This window comes from Thalassophryne amazonica, chromosome 6 (genome assembly GCF_902500255.1).
Source record: "Thalassophryne amazonica chromosome 6, fThaAma1.1, whole genome shotgun sequence".
Lineage (NCBI taxonomy): Eukaryota > Metazoa > Chordata > Actinopteri > Batrachoidiformes > Batrachoididae > Thalassophryne > Thalassophryne amazonica.
Genome location: NC_047108.1, coordinates 70,548,259 through 70,571,555, shown reverse-complemented (window position 1 = coordinate 70,571,555; position 23,297 = coordinate 70,548,259). Strand labels below are relative to the sequence as shown.

At 40.5% G+C, this 23,297-nt stretch overlaps 1 protein-coding gene across 2 annotated transcripts in view; it reads right to left on the bottom strand.

The window, feature by feature from the left end:
* Positions 1–2,169: 2,169 nt before the first annotated feature.
* Positions 2,170–23,297, bottom strand: part of rarga (retinoic acid receptor gamma a) — a 147,931-nt gene continuing 126,803 nt past the window's right edge. For both annotated transcript variants that reach the window (XM_034172436.1, XM_034172437.1), the window contains 7 exons: positions 16,812–16,960; positions 16,322–16,463; positions 8,133–8,296; positions 7,514–7,690; positions 5,792–5,996; positions 5,548–5,706; positions 2,170–5,422 (listed from right to left, as the gene is read on the bottom strand). In XM_034172436.1, the coding sequence (XP_034028327.1) occupies positions 5,055–5,422; positions 5,548–5,706; positions 5,792–5,996; positions 7,514–7,690; positions 8,133–8,296; positions 16,322–16,463; positions 16,812–16,960 (1,364 nt within the window). In that variant the 3' untranslated portion in view covers positions 2,170–5,054. The remainder of the gene's footprint in view (positions 5,423–5,547; positions 5,707–5,791; positions 5,997–7,513; positions 7,691–8,132; positions 8,297–16,321; positions 16,464–16,811; positions 16,961–23,297) is intronic.

The window sequence follows — 23,297 nt, the reverse complement described above, 5'->3', positions numbered from 1 at the left end:
TTGTTGTGATTTGACGCTATATAAATAAAATTGATTGATTGATTGATAATATAGATGGCATTAGATAAATCAAAGAAATATACTTGATCAGGATGAAGAGGTGTCTTGCACCTGCCTGCAGTAACTTAAGTGGATGATTTCATTTTATTTTGCACTTCTGGCCAATAATGCACAAAATCCTCATTTACTTTATGCTAAGTCGCATTACTGCTCACTAGCAATTGTGTATTTATGCTTAGTAAATCACTTGCAAAATATTCTTCATCCCAATGTGCAAAAGTTTGGATTGACCACAAAATTTAATGCTCAGTACCTGGGATCTTAGGCCCTATGTTTACTGTATATGTTTAGCAATATAGCTTAAGAATGCCAAAACAGATTTTCAGCAAACGTGGTCACCACATTGGGCATGTGAATAGGAAAAACTGATTTGACTTTCCAATTCCATGCTAATTTTACGGTCCTATTGCTTATTCCTGGAAACTGCAGAGATGATGGTCTCTTGTTGCTCCCCAGTATGGGACACTAATCTGTCACAGGTTAGTTTCCCAGCCAAAACCAGCACCCACATATAGCTGGGTGGACTAGGACAATGCAGATGAAGTGTCTTGTGTCCAAGGACAGACAGCATGATGTCGAACTGAACCCAGGTCTGCATACTGATAATCTAACTTCTTATACATCTGAGCAACCTGCTCTGCAGATTGATATGGTAAACGGACTGTTTATATCGCGCTTTCAAGCTCAAAGTGTTTTACAGAGTGATGTCAGCATGCTGCCATGTAAGGCACTCAACTGTGCACCGGGACCAAACCTTGATACGGACATGTCAGTGGTTCCATGGACTTTGAGGGGTTAAGGACCTTACCCAAGGGCCCTTAGTGATTGTCTGGTGTAACTGGGATTTGAATAGAGGATCCTCTGGATGCAAGCCCAGACCTTTAGCCACTTTGACATTCACCACCCCAGAGGAGGTCAAGTTGTGACAGAAATAAGTTCAGGTAATTTGTCAGTAAATGTGACTATATCCTGTGGACCATTTCTTCTACGTGCCTGTAATTTAAACATGTGAGCATGGCGTCTCGGTGCTCTCTGAGCACTTTAGACCTTGTCTCTCAAACAGCTATTACTTGTTTATTGTGTATTCTGAAATAGGTCTCTTGAGTAATTTGAAATTGAAATGTCCTGAAAATGCATATTTGTGCAAATTTGGTGGCCCCACTATTAGCTCCCTCGGGCCCACCTTGGGGGGGGGGCGCGACTGGTGCCACCACTGAGAAAAATCTTACATGGCTCCTTTAAATTCACCAAACCCTCCCTCCTTTCTCGTTCCCATGGCAACACCTTGAAGGGGCTCAGTATACGAGGCTGTTTGATTGTTCCTTGTAAAATAGTGTATAATGTATGGGCCTTATTTGAATTCCTGTCTGCTGTTATTGATCTGTCTTTAATGATGGTTAATTAAAGCAATCATATAATTGACAGAATCGCATCCCTGTTTATCACCCCCCGAATAAAATCAAGGTGAGGTATTGGTATTCCACACTTTTACTCTTGCTCACCTTTTACTTAAAGGAGGGGGAATCTATTCTTTTGAGGAAAATAATTATTTCTGCTGACAATTATGTCAAAATGTGACAAAAATATCAGATTTTTGGTTGCATCTGCATCAAACATCTGAAATGCACATTTTCCTGTAAGGCAGCGTCTGCATAGCTGATCAATACTAAATTTGCTTAGCTGTTAATAAAAGATAAAATTACATGAGTTTTTAGCTGATTCAATAAATTAACTCAAATAAATAACTCCCACTTGTAGATCACTATGTCTTGGGCATAAACCTACAGTAAAATCTACAATTGGATCTCTACACTTGCAGCTGCAGAGTGAACAAATCTTCAGAAGACTCCTTTATCTGATGCCCTTGTTCAGCTGGAGGCTGTGATTTATTAGGTTGTGCACCCAAAGCTTTCCATGACCTAACGGACCCTGTTCCTTTCCTCCATGCAGCATGCAGGAGGCCCTGCAGCTGCGCCGCAACAGCTCCCTCTACCGGCACACCTTTGTAAGGCATGATGATATCTGCACACAGCTCTTTTTAAACTTTCTGAACAGTGCAGTAAAAAATAAATAAATCACACCATGTAAAAGAAGAAACAAAACATGCAGTAATCTCACAAAAGTAGTTTATTGTGCCTCTTACTGTTTATATGGCTTTTCTTTGTATGACATAAACAGATGGTTGACAACGCCTTGGCCGTGTTGAACACAAAACACAAGATGCAGAAACAAACAATCTCAACGTTCCATCATAACAGCTGAGCAGAGGGAGAAGGGACGAGGCGTCGCACACAAGGTGATGTGTGACAGCACAAAGACATTCACCCAATGAAAATAGCTCTCACACACACTCTCACATACACACAATGAGGAAACCTTTCACTGCCACAGAATCATTGTTCATATTGCTTCAAGAAGAGCGAGTGAATCCTATCAGCTGTGCTCTCCCCGGCTGATCACCTCGTGAGACATTTTGGCAATAAAGAAGTGATACATGAGAACGCGTAATCCTCCACGGCCCCTTTTAAAGAGCGAGTATGTACACAAGATGATATAATGGCTTTTGGGAAGAGAAGGCAGTTTGCTGCATAGACACCAGCTCAAGCTCAGGTGGGGAAGCAGTGATGCTGCTGCTGATGATACTTCCCCACAGTGGCATCCATGCTGTTTTATTTTATTTTTCCAGACTAGTCGCATTCTATGTGCACACAGAGGGTTTGAGCAGATAACGAGGCAAGAATACACACATAAATATTGCCTGTGTCTAGCCAGCAGCTAGAGTTTGGTCCTTATTGAAAAGCCCTGAGTCTGTCTGCAAAATGTCTTCCATAAGGATTTCTGCTTTCCACTTGCATATATGTCTTTGATCGTGTAGGTGCTACATGTATGTGTGGATGCATTTGCGTTGAATTTTTTTGGACTACTGATATTATCAGGGAGTGCTCCATGTTTGATTGCATTCAACTGTCATCAGAACGGGTCATGCTAGCTGGGTTGAGCTCGAAGGCGTCTGCTGTCAGCGAGCGAGATGTGAAAACAGGATCACAAAAGTGCTACATATCGATGCCAGGTCAGCACATCTGTTCCAGCTGAGGGTAGAATGAAAGGAGTAACCAATGTAAGTTTTCTGGAAATTACTGGGTTTGGAGTGTACCGCTATTTATAACATTTCGCCGCTGTATGGGCAAATGCAAACTGCGACTGACACTACCTGTGGATGATGTTAAATATAACTGATGCCAGCTGTGGTCGGTGCTAATGGTTAGCATCATCACGGTTAATAGCTAGGCTGGGCATCAGGTTAGCGTCAGCTGAGGTTACTATCAACCACAGTTAGCGTGAACCACAATTAGCATCATCCACAGTTGGAATATTATTTAAAGGTCTCCTAAATGACACCTTAAGCAATAGAACATCCAACAACTATTCTCTATGGTGTCCTGTGCAGACAATGAAATACCACTCCCTCTGTGCCTGGAGCCTTTCTGTTCCGTTTACATTATTGGTCTGGCCACATGTGCGTGTTTAGTACATGCAATTTACAGGTGTGCACATTTAGTACATGTGCCCTACCCTATGAAACCAGCACCAACACCTCTCATTACTCACTGCACAGCTGTTGAATTTTTATCAAGATGGCTGACAGCAGCTACTTTCCAGAAATACATCCAAAAGTTACATATCGTGGCTAAAAGTGCTTCTGATTAAAAAAAAAAAAAGTGGCCAGATTAGAATCCACGTGTTTTTCTTCCCCACATAGGGAGCCGTTAGGCCTGTTAAAAGGTTCCAAATATGGTTCTTTGTGCTTGATGCTGGGGGTTGGGGAGGAGTGGCTGAGAAAGAAAGATTTGTTTTGAGTCTGAAAACGGAGTTAGTGTGATACCTAGAAAAATAATTTGGGCCACGTTTAATACGACCTGTCAACAGTCCAGTCAAATGTCGATGTTACAAAGTCCGATGTAAACAGTGGCACCAAACCAACCAACCCAGTCACTTCTGGAAATATGTAATCTCTAGGAGTACATATTAAACATATGCTGTATGTGATTGCATATGAGTGAGTGCTGTGACAATAACGGTTCATGGTCAAAGTCCCTGCCAGTAGTCAAACCGTATCCCAAAGATGACTTTTCCTAACTTTGGCACAAAGATACTTAGTTTCCACATTGAGAGCATATGTTGGTTACAACAAGAACAAAATAATGCCAATTCCCTGATAACACAAACAAAGTCACTGTAACACAACAATCGTCTTCTGGGTTGATTATCATCGAAGTCCACAGTGAGCCAAAGTGTGTCCCCTTCACCCTCCACCCCCAAGCTCAGGGTATGTAGGTGATCAGGAAGACCCAGCCCTCTGAATATCTTCTCAGGAAAGCTCTTCAAAGAAGAATAAGAAAAAAACTTGTCTAAAAGGATTCATATATAAAACCAGAATAACAAAGACAAAAAAAATATAATGGTACATAGATATGTATGGTCTTATTCATAAATCAAAAAAAAAAAAAAAAGTATTCAAAAGCAAAAACCACAAAAACAACGGTTAGCATATACTTGATTTGGTTTTGCCCTGCATCATTTTCTTTTGAGAAATGTGCTTATTGTAATCCGTTGGAGTCAACTGCACAGTTCTGGTGTTTTATTTGGCCATTTCCCTATTTAGACATAACGAGAAAAAAAAGAGAGAGGTTTAGCTTTCTCAAAGAGGTATTGTTCTTTTTGTCACTTGTTAACTTCCCTGTTGGCCATGCGAGGAGTTTATATGTGATGCTGCCGTCTCTCCTCTACCTTTTCCTGTCGTTCGCTTGTCACTGACCTCAGTGACCTGAGTGAGACGAGTCTGTACACATAAGGCTCTGCTGTGCTCCATTGTGGAGGACACAGTGATGTGCAGTAAGGAGAAGGAGGAGGAGTAGGAGAAGAAGGCCAGCATTTTCTTGAGGTGGAAGCGTGAGTGAGGTTGTCTTTTATGTTTGGACCGTATGTGTCTCTGTTCACTGTGCCCTCCCCACAAGGCCTTTTCTCGACCCTTCAATGGCATCCAGCACCCCCCAAGCCTCTCCGTCACTGTCCGAGGCCCGGTCTCGCTCTTCATCCCCGACGTCATCATCATCGTCCTCGTCCTCCTCCTCCGGTGATGGCTCGCTGCCGTTCTCTGTGGCCCAGCTGTCATCCTCGTCCTCGGCCTCCTGCTTCAGAACCAGGGCTGGTGGTGGAGGTGGAGGTGGTGGCAGCGGCGGCGGTGGACTCTCGTTGCTCTCCGTTTGGTCATCGAATGCCTCTGGGTTCTCCAGCATCTCCCTGATCAAAGGAGGCATGGGTCCTGGGATCTCCATCTTCAGAGTGATGGCTCGTTCTGCGCCTGCACACGCAACAGATGCCAGCAGCAGATAATGAACAAATGTGTCTTAAAAAGCCAAATTCGGAAATAGAAAACCATCAAATTGATGTTGAAATATGCTCCTAGAAACTACAGTCGATACAGACCCTTGGTGCTGATGCCCCTGAGGTCTGTAATCTTCATTAGCATGCGGGGAAACATGTGAGGTTTGTTGGGGCGGCGGCGGCGAGCGTAGATCTTCAAGGCCTCAAGAAGAGGTTCTTGCAGTTTGTCCACTTTCTGTGGCTCCTCTAGATCCATACGATCTGGCAAATAAGACAGGCAAAACATCAGTTTGTGGCATAAATACAGATTTGTAGGCTGTATTTCCACCGTTCAAACGTGCAGTACCTCCACAGATGAGACAGATGGCACTGAGGAGGCCGGTTTCTGTGTCGTCCATCTCCAGTGGTAGAAGCTGGCCGGCAAAGGCAAACACCAGATCTGTGAGGGGACCAAAACCGGCGTTGTGCATCTGAGTCCGGTTCAGAGTCAGGCCATCTGAGAAGGTCATAGTGTCCTGTTCCGGGGTGTAGCGTGTGCAGATCCTCAGCATCTGTGAGCAGCAGGAAACGCAAAACTGAGAGTCCCGAGGAACATGTGACACAATCCATAGCACTAAAATAAACCGGCATCATGCTGTCGGTGGTAAACTCCCAACATGCAATGGGGCTCTCAACATTTGTTTAAACCCTCCTGCACTACCACTTTTCACCACCACGTGCCAGCATTCACTCATCTGAGAAGGAACAGTTTTCACTCCAGCCACAGTTCCGCACAGCGTGGGACCAAGTAGAAATTAAACTATATGTTGAAAGAACTAAATGCAAGTGAAACAACTTAACATAATCTGAATAGTTAATTAAATGTCCAAAGTTACTGAATACCAACCATAACAAAAATGCTTTCACATAAAATATATGCCTAAACAGTTACTGGCAGCCTTTGATGAATTTACACTAAATCTTCACTTTTACAGCCAATTTTCTTTCGACAGGTCAGCGGATGGATACAAGTCACTGAATACAAATGAAGTCTTGGACTTTATTTGTATCAATCATTTAGAAATACAAACAGTATGGTACTGTACGGTAAATCTGTGTCAAGTAGGCAGTTCTCAAAACCTGAGTGACCCAAGCAAGAAACAAACTAGTGAGGGAAGCCCCCAAGATACCCAGACAACAATGAAAGCATTTTAGATTTCTGTGGCTGTGATTGGAAAAACTGCACCATGCAGCTTTTGTCTGTTGCATCAACAGTCCTCCTTTTATTTGACTACAGTGTGATCCTGGGACTGTTAGTATAGTAGACATCAGTTGCCCTGTGCACAGTTTCTACAACCACAGTCACATCAGCCTGTAACTCTTTCAGAGCTGTCGTGGTGTCTTCACTCACTGCACTCCTGCTTGAACAGTAACTCAGTTTTTGAGAACTGCCTAATTCAGATGGATTTACCATACAGTACCTTAATGTCTCTGAGAGCATGCAGCTCCTGGATGGCAACCACCAAGGTAGACAACTGCTCCAACACCACTTCTTGAAAGTAACCATTTATCTGCTGCAGTCAGGTGAAACTTGGGCATCCCCTTGACCTTCTCCAGTTGATGGTGCCCTCAACACTGAGACACCTGAATGTTGGATCCCACCCAGAGAAATGCCCCACATGACCAAAGTGTTACAGCGACAATCAATCCTCAGCATATAGGTGTTCATGTATCCATCCCGAGTCTTCTCAAGAAAATTGGCTGTAAAAGTGATGATTGATTGTAAATTCAACAAAAATCACCAAAGTGTGTCAATAACTGTCACACACATACATTTTATGCCTGTATTTATTATTATTATTATTATTACTATTATTATTATGTCACTTTGTGAATGCATTTTGTTTTGTTGTTCAAAAACTTTGGACATTTTATTAACTATTCTAAGTATACAAAATTGGTTCATTTGCATTTATTGCTGACCACATATTTTATATTCTGTACATAAAATTCAAAGGTGCCAAGAATTCCAAGCAGGACTGTGTTAATACAAAAGCATGTTAAAGGGAACACATTTAAAGCTCCGAACCAGTATGTCCAGACAGGCCGACTTCAGGAGAGTAATCTGGTCAGCGATGGTGAGGGTGGTGAAGCCCGGCAGCCGCTTGGCAAACTCCACAATCTTGATGATGCACTTGGTGGAGAGCTCACTGAACTTGTCCCACAGACCTAGATCCAGCTGGACACGGTGGTCTGAGCTGGAGTTCTGCACACACACACACACACACACACACACACACACACACACACACACACACACACACACACACACACACACACACACACACCACACACACACACACACACACACACACACACACACACACACACACACACACACACACACACCACAAGGGGGATTAGCGAGACGTCACAGAGGTGAAGTGCTACCTTTCTTCCATCAGTGCTGTCTGAGCCTCAACATGTTTGCAAAACAAATTCCATTTCTGTGTTGCATCAGTCATTCAGATGCTGCATTGATGCCACAATAGGGAACTGAATGAGTTAAGCCATATCTCTGTTAGGGAAGCTACATTGAATTGACGTGTTTCAATGCAATTTGGGTGTTGCAAGCAACAGCTCAGAGGATGTGACAAAACGGGGTTGACTGCAGAATTTGTGTGTAAATGCTGGAAAGCAAAACTTACAGTGGTGTATTTGCCCAGCTGGCAAAGTGAGGGAAAGGTTTCTTGGTGAGCTTTGCTGACTTTGTTGACCAACTCTTCTAGCTCTCCGCTGAGCTCGTAGCTCTCTGGAAGCACCACCTCCTCTTTCACATCTTTCTTCTTCTTGTTTCGATCATTACGGACCGCTGCATCAAAGAAAACAACAAATTTAAAAATCCACACACGCTCAAGAGCGGAAAACCAGAAATCAGTAGCAACTGCCGTTGTTCTTAACAGTGCTGCCATATTTCCTTTGCAGCACAGCACGGACATGAGCTATCTCTTTCTTATCACCTGCTCTCTTCCTCGTCCATCTCTCTATCCACTTGACCAGTGCACATAATCCGGTCTTTCCCTCTCTGCCTCCTCCTCCCATACTTTCCTTCCTTTCAGGATATCCAGTAATAGCAGAGGCACAATGTGATCCCGGTCTTAGCACACAACCCACACAAACATTACACCCGCATGTGTGTCCCACGGGTTTTGTGAACGGCAAGAAACCACCATTTACACACAAGGTCAAATTAGAAGGCCCAAAACTGACATTGTTACTGTAGAAACAGTGTGATTTGTCTCTGCATTCTGTGTGCTACAATGGGTTTTTTTGACGTGTTGTCTTTGTGAATAATGAGTGCCTGTGATGGTCACAGGGGTGACGTTTGGTGGTCAGTCAGACACATTTACTAAAGCTATTTGTAATGTGATTCTTAGCATGACTGAGTTAGCACACATCATCACACTGGTAGTCGCAACTTCACTGTCGAGCGTCCCCAAGAGCGTCCTCAGAGCAATTAAATAAAAAAACACTCATTATAAGAGTCAAATAAATAAAATTGTATTGTTTTTATGGGAACAAAACTGGCAGATGTGGCTGCCAGAATAATTCTGTCCAAAATACAGTAAAAATTACAGTATACTTTACAGTATAAAATCACTTTAATTTGCATAAAATTAATAAGATGGGACTGGGATAAAGGCAGCCTTGAACCGGGGGTATCCTGCTTTGCAAAGCAACCGCATTAGCTGTTTGTGCCCCCATCTTATCACATGGTGTTAATGAGTTTGAAAATACGGTCCATCCAGAAAGTATTCACAGCGTTGCACTTTTTCCACATCTTTTTTATGTTACAGCCTTATTCCAAAATGGATTAAAATCATTTTTCCCTTCAAAATTCTACACACAACACCCCATGATAACAATATGAAAAAGTTTTTTTTGTTTTTTTTTTTGGTGAGATTTTCACAAATTTATTAAAAAATAAATAAATAACAACTAAGGAATCTCTTCCACATAAGTATTCACAGCCTTTGCCATGAAGCTCAAAAATTAGCTCATGTGCATCCTGTTTCCACTGATCATCCTTGAAAACTTTCCACAGCTTAATTGTAGTCCACCTGGGGTAAATTCAGTTGATTGGACATGATTTGGAAAGATACACACCTGTCTACATATAAGGTCCCACAGCTGACAGTGGATGTCAGAGCACAAACCAAGCATGAAGTCAAAGGAATTGTCTGTAGACCTCCAAGACAGGATTGCCTCAAGGCACAAACATCATGAAGGGTACAGAAACATTCCTACTGCTTTGAGGGTTCAAATGAGCACAGTAGAGTCAATCATCCATAAACAGAAGACGTTTGGATCCATTATCACTCTTCCTAGACCTGCCGCCCGTCTAAACTGAGCAATCAAGGGAGTCAGGGAGGTGACCAAGAACCCGATGGTCACTCTGTCAGAGCTCCAGCATTCCTCTGTGGAGAGAGGAGAACCTTCCAGAAGGACAGCCATCTCTGCAGCAATCCATCGATCAGGTCTGTATGGTAGAATGACCAGACGGAAGCCACTCCTTAGTAAAAGGCACATGGGAGCCCGCCTAGAGTTTGCCAAAATGCACCTGAAGGACTCTCAGACCATGAGAAACAAAATTCTCTGGTCTGATGAAACAAAGATCAAACTGTTTGGTGTGAATGCCAGGCACCATGTTTGGAGGAAACCAGGCACCATCCCTACAGTGAAGCATGGTGGTGGCAGCATCATGCTGTGGGGATGTTTTTCAACAGCAGGAACTGGGAGACTAGTCAGGATTGAGGGAAAGATGAATGCAGCAATGTACAGAGACATCCTGGATGAAAACCTGCTCCAGAGTGCTCTTGACCTCAGACCGGGGCGACGGTTCATCGTTTAGCAGGACAATGAACCTAAGCACACAGCCAAGATATCAAAGGAGTGGCTTCAGGTCAACTCTGTGAATGTCCTTGAGTGTCCCAGCCAGAACCCAGAGCTGAATCTGATCAAACTGATTTTTTCATGCTGTCATTACAGGGTGTTGTGAGTAGACTTTTGGGGAAAAAAATAGTTTACTCCATTTTGGAATAAGGCTGTAACATAAGATGTGGAAAAAGTAAAGTGATGTGAATACTTTCCAGATGCACCGTATAATGAACTGCAGAATCTGTTTTATCATAATGATATGTAGTGTACTCAATTCTAAACAGACATGATTTCTTTCAGAACTCCTCATATTAACATACTTTGCACAAATACAGTAAAAATATGTTAATATGGCAAGATGTTATCCAATTCATTATATTTTTCATTGTCATTCTTATTGTGTGACAACACACTGTACAAAGAGAAAATCTGCTCATCTTCTAAGTGAAACATCACAGGTTCATGGCTGCCCGAGGCCTGTATTCTTTACACAGCTGGTGTTGTGTTGGAATAACCAGATCAACATGTGGATCCCATGGCAATCCCTCTGTGGTGGCCCGGAACAAATGGGATTCAATGTACAATGAGTAACAACTGCATTTAAACAATTAGTTTAAAAAACAGCATGATGTTTATTTTGGGGAAAAAAGAAGGGAAAAAATCAGTTTGATTTCTTGGTTTAAAGTGTAAATTTTTGTTCATCATAACAGCTTTGTATTGTAAAAAATACAGGGTGTTCTGTTGAGGTATTAACATACTTTAGCTGAATTGTTCTGGCAACAACAGCTGTCAGTTTTTTTTGTTTAGTTTTTTTACCGTAAAATCAGATTTTTTTTTAAACTGTAGTGATGGCTGACAAAGAAAAAAAAAACTAGTGTGTGCAAACATCTACAACAGCTGATAGTTTCCTGTCCTGCCACATACGTATGGATTTGTGACCAAATCCATTATGATTATCCATTATCAATACATTTTTATTTCCACTGGATATGTCAAAACAATGTGTAGCATGCCAAAAATTGTTCTAGAGATTCATGTTAGTATCAATGTTACATATCAATTTATCAAAGTTCAATGCTAAATCCAAAAGTACACGGCTACTTTTGAAAACAGGTAGTCTGCTTTTGTTTCTGGCTTTTATTCCGGCCATGCAATTTCTGTTTTAAAAAATACTTTCATCCACATAAAATGGCAAAACCTGTTGTCAAGTGTGCGCATCCCAAATCTTCATCCTTGAAGGAATTTTGCAGAAACTCAGTTGTCAGTGACCTAAAATGCAGTCTGCGTGTGGATGAAATGTCAAAATGCACAGAAAAGCTACATTTTCATAAATGCTGTGTCCATACGGACAGGTTCTTAAAAAAGGTACTGCATCTGATTTGCAACATTAAAGAAATGCGGGGGAAAATTTGACTTGTTTTATTTCAGCTCGTGTCACAATCCTTCACCAAGTTTCATAAAAATCAGCTTCTGCAGTGTTATAGTAATCCCGATGACAGATAAACAAATGAGGCCAAATTTGTTTACTACAGGCCAATGCTTCCTACAGTTGGTTCCTATGTTGCATCTGTGTGTGTTACATCATCTAAGTAATATTAGATGAAACTGAGGTTAACTCGGCTTATAACACTTTTTTGAATACATTTTTGACTCTCTATGATCAATGTTGCCCTGTGAAATCAATCCAAATCAAACAACAAGCTAAAACCAACCCATGGATGACAAGCAGTTTAATTAATGCCTGTAAAAAGAAAAACTGGCTATACAGGGTATTTATTAAAGAAAGAACAATCGAAACAGAAAATAAATATAAAATATATAAAAATAAGTTGACATGTGTATTAAGAAATTGTAAAAAGATGTATTATAAAACACAACTAGAACAAAACAAGGGAAATATTAAAGGCCTCTGGAATGTAATAAATAGTGTCATCAGGAAAAAGGAGAACCGTAGTACCTTGCCGGACTATTTCATTGACAGTGATAAAAAGATCTATAACAACGAAGAGCTAGTAAATGCATTTAATCATTATTTTGTCAATATAGGGCCAGAATTGGCAGCTGAAATAAAAATGCCATATTCAGCCTCAGAAATAGGTACTGAACAAGTAAACTCAAATTCATTCTTTCTATCAGCAACAGACGAAATGGAAATAATAAACACTGTTAATGAATTGAAGGCAAAAAAATCAGTAGATTGCAATAAGTTGGACACTACAATAATTAAACAAGTCATTAATGAAACTGCAAAACATCTAAGTCATATCTATAACTTATCTTTTATTAATGGAGAGTTTCCAAGTCAAATGAAGATTGCCAAAATTACACCTACAACCCCTGGCAAAAATTATGGAATCACCGGCCTCGGAGGATGTTCATTCAGTTGTTTAATTTTGTAGAAAAAAAGCAGATCACAAGACATGACGCAAAACTAAAGTCATTTCAAATGGCAACTTCCTGGCTTTAAGAAACACTATAAGAAATCAGGAAAAATAATTGTGGCAGTCAGTAACGGTTACTTTTTTAGACCAAGCAGAGGGAAAAAAATATGGACTCACTCAATTCTGAAGAATAAATTATGGAATCACCCTGTAAATTTTCATCCCCCAAACTAACACCTGCATCAAATCAGATCTGCTCGTTAGTCTGCATCTAAAAAGGAGTGATCACACCTTGGAGAGCTGTTGCACCAAGTGGACTGACATGAATCATGGCTCCAACACAAGAGATGTCAATTGAAACAAAGGAGAGGATTAGCAAACTCTTAAAAGAGGGTAAATCATCACGCAATGTTGCAAAAGATGTTGGTTGTTCACAGTCGGCTGTGTCTAAACTCTGGACCAAATACAAACAAGTATTGAAGGTTGTTAAAGGCAAACATACTGGTAGACCAAGGAAGACATCAAAGCATCAAGACAGAAAACTTGAAGCAATATGTCTCAAAAATCGAAAATGCACAACAAAACAAATGAGGAACAAATGGGAGGAAACTGGAGTCAACATCTGTGACCGAACTGTAAGAAACCGCCTAAAGGAAATGGGATTTACATACAGAAAAGCTAAACAAAAGCCATCATTAACACCTAAACAGAAAAAACAAGGTTACAATGGGCTAAGGAAAAGCAATCGTGGACTGTGGATGACTGGATGAAAGTCATATTCAGTGATGAATCTCGAATCTGCATTGGGCAAGGTGATGATGCTGGAACTTTTGTATTCTGCCGTTCCAATGAGATTTATAAAGATGACTGCCTGAAGAGAACATGTAAATTTCCACAGTCATTGATGATATGGGGCTGCATGTCAGGTAAAGGCACTGGGGAGATGGCTGTCATTACATCATCAATAAATGCTCAAGTTTACATTGATATTTTGGACACTTTTCTTACCCCATCAATTGAAAGGATGTTTGGGGATGATGAAATCATTTTTCAAGATGATAATACATCTTACCATAGAGCAAAAACTGTGAAAACATTCCTTGCAAAAAGACACATAGGGTCAATGTCATGGCCTGCAAATAGTCCAGATCTTAATCCAATTGAAAATCTTTGGTGGAAGTTGAAGAAAATGGTCCATGACAAGGCTCCAACCTGCAAAGCTGATCTGGCAACAGCAATCAGAGAAAGCTGGAGCCAGATTGATGAAGAGTACTGTTTGTCACTCATTAAGTCCATGCCTCAGAGACTGCAAGCTGTTATAAAAGCCAGAGGTGGTGCAACAAAATACTAGTGATGTGTTGAAGCGTTCTTTTGTTTTTCATGATTCCATAATTTTTTCCTCAGAATTGAGTGATTCCATATTTTTTTCCCTCTGCTTGGTCTAAAAAAGTAACCGGTACTGACTGCCACAATTGTTTTTTTTCCTGATTTCTTATAGTGTTTCTTAAAGCCAGAAAGTTGCCATTTGAAATTACTTTAGCTTTGTGTCATGTCTGTGATCTGCTTTTTTTCTACAAAATTAAACAACTGAATGAACATCCTCCGAGGCCGGTGATTCCATAATTTTTGCCAGGGGTTGTATATATAAAAGTGGAGATAAGTATCTATTCTCAAATTATAGACCTATATCTGTGTTATCTCAATTCTCAAAAATTTTAGAAAAACTATATACAGTACGGTTAGATCAATATATTGAAAAGTTCAAGATATTAAATGATAACCACTATGGTTTCAGAAAAAATAGATAAACAACTTTAGCTTTAATTCATTTAGTGGAAGAAATAACAAATAATATTGATAAAAAGAAACATACAATGGCGATCTTCATTGACTTAAAAAAGGTGTTTGATACTATTAACCACAATATATTATTACGTAAATTGGAAAAAATTGGCATAAGGGGTATTGCACTAAATTGGCTCCAATCTTAAACAACAGGCAACAATATGTACAAATAGGAGAATATAAATCTTTGTTTAAACAGATACATTGTGGAGTTCCACAAGGGTCCGTTTTAGGACCTAAACTTTTTTTAATTTATATTAATGACTTGCAATTCATCTGTGAAAAACTGAAATTTATCCTCTTTGCTGATGACACAACGATAGTATGTTCTGGGGAAAACCTGGAACAACTTTTGATCAAAATGCAAATACAAATTATTAAATTAAAAAATTGGTTTGATAGTAATAAATTGTCACTTAATATTTCAAAGACAAAATTAATGCTCTTTGGAAACCAAGAAATTAAAACAAAAGTAAATCTTAAAATTGACATGGTTCCTATTGAAAGGGTTAACCAACATAGATTTTTAGGAATAATAATCGATCACAGGATGTGCTGGAAACCCCACATTGCTAGCATACAATCCAAAATGGCCAGAAGTATTTCCATAATGGGGAAAGCCAAACATTTCTTAGATCAGGAGTCCTTATATATTATTTATTGCACATTAATATTACCATATATTAGCTATGGCATTGAGGTATGGGGTAATACATATAAAAGTAATGTAGACACACTTTTTAAGTTACAGAAAAGGGCAATAAGAATCATCCATAATGTAGGCTTCAGAGATCATATGAGTACACTGTTTTTACAATCCAAAATACTAAAATTTAGAGATCTTGCAGAATTTAAAACTTTACAAATTATTTTTAAAGTGAAACAAAATCTACTATCAGATAACCTCCAAAAATTGTTTAGTGAAAGAGGGAGATTACAATCTAAGAAGGAAATATAATTTTAAAAAACAGTGTGCTCGTACAACAATGAAACAAATGTGCCTTACGAGACATGGGGTGGATTTATGGAATAACCTAACTGAGGACATCAAAGTATGTACTACAGTACATCAATTCAAAAGAAATTTAAAACTCAAAATATTAAAAAAATATGAAACTGAATAACATAATTCTTAGTATACATACAGGTGTGCATGTTTGTGGATCTAAACTGTTATATTATTTGGTCATGATGAATGTATGGGAAATATGAATGCACACGAGTTGCCCATGATACATGTGTGTAGGAAAAAAAAAAAAAAATTATATCATCAAGTTTAATCGAATATAGGTAAATGTGCGTGCATACATGCATGGGCTTGGGTGCCCATGGGTGCATGTATGTGGGTTAAAAGTGTTATATTGTCAAATCTCATTGAATCTAGTGTGTGTATTGGTGTATGCAAGGGTATTTGTGTATAGAGGTAGTGTATTTATGTAAATACATGTTTATGTATAATGCAAGGTGTGTGTTTATATAGGTATATATGATCTCAAATTTTTTTTATTTATTCTTGTTTGTGTAGTCGAAAATAAAACATGTGAAAGGGGGTAGAAAATATACGTTTTACTTCATTCTACTCCCTTTGAGTAATGTACGGATTTTCAAAGATGAATGTGCGCAATGTATAAATGTTTTTAACTTGCTCAATAAAGTATTCATCATCGTGTGTTTATGAAAACACATCTTCTTAAGTTCATGTGGTGTCTGTCTCTCTGGACTCTGTTCCTCACCTTCCTTGGACATGCCGACCTCAAAGCACTTCTGCAGCCTGCAGTACTGGCACCGGTTACGTGTGACCTTGTTAATCTGACAGTTCTTGTCTCTGTGGCAGGTGTAGACCATGTTCTTCTGGATACTGCGACGGAAGAAACCCTGGAGCAACACCACACAACAGACAAAGGGGATATCAGGGAACAATATTGTGTATCACTGTAAAATTGTTAAATTGTCTGACATGTCATAATTCTTTTTTCATATCCGCATTTATTTCATCCCTTTCTTTTGAGCTGAATTGAGCAAAAAAAAAAAATAAATACTGCTGACTAAATTTTTGCACTGTTAATGATGGGGCTGTTTCACTTCTTGTTCCTCTGTCTTAAGCTTCCATTTTTCAATCTCCTTCAATTTGTACATATTTAATCGAGCAAATGATTGCTGGTCTTTTGTGGATGTGTGTCATGAATCTGACACAACTGGTGCTGTAAGTCTGGGTTTTCTCACCTTGCAGCCCTCACAGGAGCTGACCCCGTAGTGGTACCCCGAGGACTTGTCCTGACACACAAAGCACGGCTTGTAGACACGAGGTGGAGGCGGTGGAGACGGAGAACTAGGTACCATCTCCTCCGAGCTGGTGCTCTGGGTTTCCACCGCTACAGACAAGAGAAAGAAAGATAAGAGTGCACATTAGGGCATGATGTGACACATGATCAGCCTGTAGCTACAGCGCAGCCTGCAACTGTCACATGTGGATTTGTTAATATATGAAGAAGCAGATGAGGACAGTCGACTAATGTACACTTTAACAAAGTGATGCTGGTAAATATTTAAGGAGAATGTAAAGCAAACCTAAAAAGGTGGGAACAACTGACAACACAGACAAAACAGTTTTTGCAGCAGGAACCAAGTCTGCCACTGACAGTTCCGCTGATAAGGTAACAGGATGAACCGTCGGATCCAGGAGCCCCTGCAGACTCTTCCTCATTCCACAGCTCCTGATGACATTTAGCATACAGCGGACACGTTTTGGACACAAATGCGTGCAATGCTGCAAAACGCCTGCTGCACCTTTGACTCTAGAACACAGCTGTGACGTCGGCCGCTACCCCGAGTCGCTCGTCACGCTCCGTTACTCCTCATTATATTTCGAGCTGAAACCAACAGAAATGCTTTCAGACATCCCCACGTATGGATTTCATACGTCCCCTGGAGAAATACAAGCTGCTGGCCTGCACATACTCACAGCCACACATTACTATCCCCCCACCACCACAACTACCACCATCCTTCCAACATTTCTTTCAACTTTCACCCACAGTCACCCTCAAACTTCAACCCCTGACAACTCTGCACCCCACCATCCCTCCACACAACCCCTGTTTTTCTCTTGTTTCCTGGCCCTAAATTCCTCAGTGCAGCCCTGCCAGGTTTTAATAGAGGCCTAGGCTCGTAAGGTGGCCTATAAAGGCGGTCCCATGGCTGGACTGGAGGCCCCAGCCCGGCTGGCCGACACTTTATTGGGACTCGGTCACCTTGGGCAGCTATTCACACCACCAGCTGTAGCTCCCAGCTTGTAAAAAAAGGCAATCATAAAATAAAAAGCAGGGAGACTCTAAAATTCTAGCTTTTACTGCCCCCGCCTCCACTACTCCCCCCAGCACCTTCAATGGCAAGCACAGAGGACTAGCCGAAACTTAACCTACAACCCCCTTCTTGCGTCTCTCGCACCCAAGGCTAAGGCGAAACCCACCAGCCTTCCCCCTTTTTTTTTTTTTACAAGATAGGACCAACTTCAAAAAGAAACAGAAGGGGGAAGAGGGCATAAAAGGAGGAATTTGATTTTAAAAAATAGAAAAGAGGAGAGAGCGGGCTGGGGGGGGCACAGGATTGCTCCCGAGGTCTTGTTCAAGATCAGGCTGACCATTACTACCACTCCCGCTGCAGCTGCTGTGAGGAGCCAGCTACTACCTCATTAATGATAATAACAGAAATGTGTCAGACATTTTCCTTTCGCTGCCTGCTGTTCAAACATCTGCTTTTTATGTGTATTTTTACATTCAACAATTCACAATCTGCATTCAAATGCAGCCTTTGAAAGCCTTGCTTTGCTGGAGGCAAATATGTTTTCCATTAGTTCTGAGAGTGATCCCAAAGCCAAACGTGCAAATCAATCTAAAGCCTAAAGTTTATGCTTGTTGAATGTTTCTACAGCACTTTGCGGATCGCCTTCGCCAGAATGTAACAAAGCAGCAGGGTCAGCGGGAGAGCAGAAACCCTCTGAACGTGCCATGAACCCCTGTGTTTACGCAATAATAACAGCAGAAATGAGGCTCCAGGCCGAGTGCTGACAAGCCTTTAGAAAAGGACAAACCATATGTGGCGTCAAGTAACAAACACTGACTGACACTGTCGAACTGAGAGAAAGAAGGCCAGCCAAAGAATGAAAGACCTTCCTGGAGAAGAGTCGGGCAACAGCGGGAGAAAAATGCACCAGGCTCTGTTGTCGTGTTGAGCCTGGTTCCTGCCAGAGAACACAACGCCTCAATCAGCCTGCTCTTTCCAAATACCCTGGGGCGCCACAGTGAGAGGGCCCATTCAGGGAGCCATCCTGAGCCCCTTACCCTCTGTCTCCTCAATTTAGCTCATCGCTGTTTGGAAAACAAAGCTCTGTGAAATGAGAGATCCTCCTTATCAGCGCGCCGCGGCCCAGAGCACCATTTGCATGACAATCTGAAGTCCGAAGCCCGTGAGCCGATGACGGACGGATGAGCTGAGACGAGCGGGATAGGTGGGTGGCTGCTGATGTTGGGGGAGGAGGGAAGAAGGAAAAAGAAGGTGAAGTTATCAGTAGCCACTGCTCATTTCCTGCTAAATATCAGTTTACTCTCTAATCCTCTCTGTGCAGAAGTCGCCCAGCTGCACTGACCAGACATAATCCCAGAGTCACACACTGGTACTATTCAAAGGCTACAACATAGTGAACACATACACATATGCAAAGGATCATATTCATTATTAAACCGCAAACACACGTGCACGCCATTTCGACTTCTACAAGAGATTTCATTAAAGCTATAGTGTGTAGTTTTTTAGGGGTGTTTATTAGCACAAATGGAACACAGCATTCATAACCATCTCTTCTTTAGTGTATAATTACCTGCAATGACAAATCAAAGTGTTTTAATAAGCTTAAAATGAAGCCCTTCAAATCTACAAGCGAGAAGTGAAGAAAAAGAACAGGAGTTGGAGGTTGCTCCTTTGTACAGCATCTACTGGTTCCTAGTCCAGGCTAGCAAGTTTGAGAGGCCTCATTTTTATGAAATGGAAGATCAAACATCGTGGTAATCACAAGAGAAAGCAAATGAGAAGGAGTCCCCATCACCGAGGAAGAGAAAATGTGAAGGGAAACAAAATAATTATCAATTACTGTCTAATGCAATCTGCAACCTCACCACTAGATAACACTAAATCTTACACACAGTAGCTTTAAAGTGTGCATCCATCCTCCACAACCTCCTTAGAGGAGAAATGTAACTGCACACGACAGAAATAGCTGTTTAGCTGAAGGTGATTTCAAGGAGGCCAATTACATTAAACTCCAGCTCAAGTTAACTGGGTTAATCAACGTCCCTTTTGGTTTAACAGAGAAAAGGAGATAGTCCTTTTAAAAAGAGGCATTTTCTAGTAACAATGAAGCTGCTTATTGTTCACTACAACAGAAATGGGAGTGTTGCTAATGTATGTGTGTAAAGGCATGACTATGCGGCTTGTGTTTTGCAACACACTCCTTTTAACAGAGCAGCATAGGACATTCTGGCAGCAGAACAAGTTTTCTTTCACAATAGCATTGCAGATTTTGTCTACGTGACTGATGGTGTGATCAAATCTTATGTAGAACAAACTTCCATAAGTCTAGAATTGGTGAGGGAGATTCCTTTCCAGTATCTGCGCTCCAGATATACACATGAGCGGCACAGACACATTTATAGGTGTCTTGCTTATGTATGCAGGTCCCTTTCTGCCATCTGTGTTAATGTGACTCTGGCCACCGGCACCGCCTGCTCTAGTGTCCCTTTAAACTGCAGATGAAGGAGTGCACATATCTGCTGTGTGAGCGCTACTGTCAGCTACACACACTGATCTGTATATAACACTGGATTGCTCATTGGCCAATATTTCTGAAGCAAATCGGCCACCATATTACTACTCACATGTACCGCTCCTGAACGGTCTTTTCTACTGATCTTTAACCAGGCGCACACAACTTTATTCTTTATGATTTTGAAAAAAAATGCTTTCATGTGCAGCTATAAACTGCTCAAATCAGCAGTTCCAAGGCTGTGGACAAACTTTTCACCTGAGTATGATTGAAATGGAAAGTAATGAACAATAATTTGAAGAGTTCTATCCCTTATTCCAGCATATAGGCAAAGATAATAATAATAATAATAATAATAATAATAATAATAAGTGGGTGATGTGTAGCCACATGTTGAGTTTTGTGTTGGACGAACTATTTTAAGACATTTATTAGGTCTACTTGTGCCTAGTTTTGGAACTTTAGGCGTTGTTACTACGAGCTTTATTACTAATATTAGGCTGAAGCTCATAGAGCTGTAATAAATATTAACATTGCAAGGGAAAACCAACTCTCCTGTAGCTAGTTAAGTGGTGTTTTATTCTTTCAGTTCATGGCAGACAGATTAAGAGGGATGAAGGTTACATTATCTGGAGAACAAAAATAAGGAATTGAGACAATCAGCTCAGTTCTTACTTTAAAATGTTGACGTTCTAATAAGCCTTCTATATGCGGTCCACATAAAATGCAGGTAAGGGCATATGTGTTTATGCCATTTGGGGATGCTCACATAATTGCTGTTATATTGCATATCAATATTTACTAAACGTGACCGATCTAGGTGACATTTTTTGTGGGTTTTCAGTGACCTGATCATGATCGAGTGACCTGTGTTGTGTAAAAGCACTACTTCCTGAATGTGCTAATTGAGATAAGCATTTTAATCTGAAAGCAGTAGTAAAGCATGAAATGCAAAAAGTGTTTCTTCTAAAAAAAAAAAAAAATAGGCATGCTTTTGTTTTTGGTATTGTGATTGCTGTATGGAGCACGGGTTTTTCTGCATTTGTCTCAGTTGTCTTCTGGTTCCAGCACCTGGTGTTTGGTGTTGTGTCAAGCATGCTTGACTTCTTTGTTGAGAAGGCAGTTTGAGTCATTATATATTCAAACATTAAATGTAAGACAAAGCCAGATCAACTAGAGTGCACTCAGAGACCGGATACCTCGGCCAAGTGACCTGACAGTCACTGAGTTGCACACAGGCGGGGGCGCTGTTTCTGTTCTGTTGTTAGTCAATGGTTGTTAAGTCGGTTACTCACCACACGATGAAACAATGCACTTGTGCCGTATCAACCTAACACAGCACAGCAATACCGTAAGGCATAAACGTATTCGAAAGAACCACAGAACCCAGCATACACATTATGGTGTACACCTTTATCCACGCAGGGCACAACGAAGGACACAGTGTGAGCTGTACAGGTTCTCCCACATGTAGCTGATGCAGAGCTCCACTGTGAGAGACAATTACATAGGCAACGATCCCACATTTTACAGAGCACTAAAAATTCTACTGTGAGCAAAAGGTACAATTATTTCACTCATTTCGGTATGTTGTAGGTCATGCACGATAAGGTTTGGGGCGATACTTATAAATGCACACTACATTCATTATCGACAATACAAAAAACAGCCATATGGATAATTCATCGTGCCAGTTACAAAGAACATACAACTTCACTATTGTTAAAATCAAAAATAATAAAATTCAATGACTGGGTTCATTTTCAAACAAACAACAAATTAACAAATTATGTATAAAGCAGTAAATAGTCTACTTCCCTTAAATATTATTATTATTTTTTTTTTTAACAGAGATTGGGATTACAATCTGAGGGGGGAGTATAAACTAAAACATCTACAGGTTTGTACAGTACTAAAAAGGTTTTGTATATCAATATGTGGAGTAAAGCTGTGGAATGGGCTGGGGCTTGGACATCAAGCAATGTCCAAGCAAGACCTAGTTCAAACGGGAGAATAAAAACATGGTTTTCACAGGGCACAGGGAAGATGAAGGGCTTTGATGGTTACCAGTTGTTTCCCAGAGTGTTTTCACAGACAGTATTTTGAAATCAACTGATGATTAAGAAAAGAACACCGGGTAGGACTGAATAAGTATATGCTTCTTCCTACTCCCTTTAGAACACATTATGTTGACATTGTTCTTGTTGCTTTGCCTTTTTATTTTGTGACTTGTTGCATTTCTATGGTTGTTGTTTGTTTTCTTCTATACTTGTTTTGTTTTTCATGTCTGAAATAAAACAATCAATTAATCAATCAATTGCCAAGTGTGCTTAGACATGTGAGATGAAATAACCCCATGTAAGAGACAATAAGTGTTTATGTGAATAATAATAAATATATCTATTGAGCACAGCATACATTTTGTTTGCACAGAGATAAAAGGTGCATCAAGTGTGTCACCTCATCTTCTCCCATGGCTGCATGCCCTGCTGAAGTTATTTAAGTATTTACTTCATAGACACAAATGAATCAAACAGTGGAACCCCCCCCCCACACACACACACATTTTCTTTCATCTCTGGCCGCTCCAACACTCTACACGTGTCTCTTCACTTGTAATAACATCTACTGTATGCAACACCACACAATATGCATTATGATGTGATGCTGGAACTACGGCACAGGTCACATTACAGAAATTTTGAACATGGTGGAACCAATGCATTGCAATCTGATCTGAAATCCTGTTATCATTTACTTCTGCACAGGTTTAATCAACATGCACAGTTAATTCCGTGTCTACTTGTCTTTATTTTTGCATCTTGGCACAGTGCTACATACAGAACCAGAAGGTACAGTGCAAAAATAATAATAAGAAGAAGAAGCAGAAG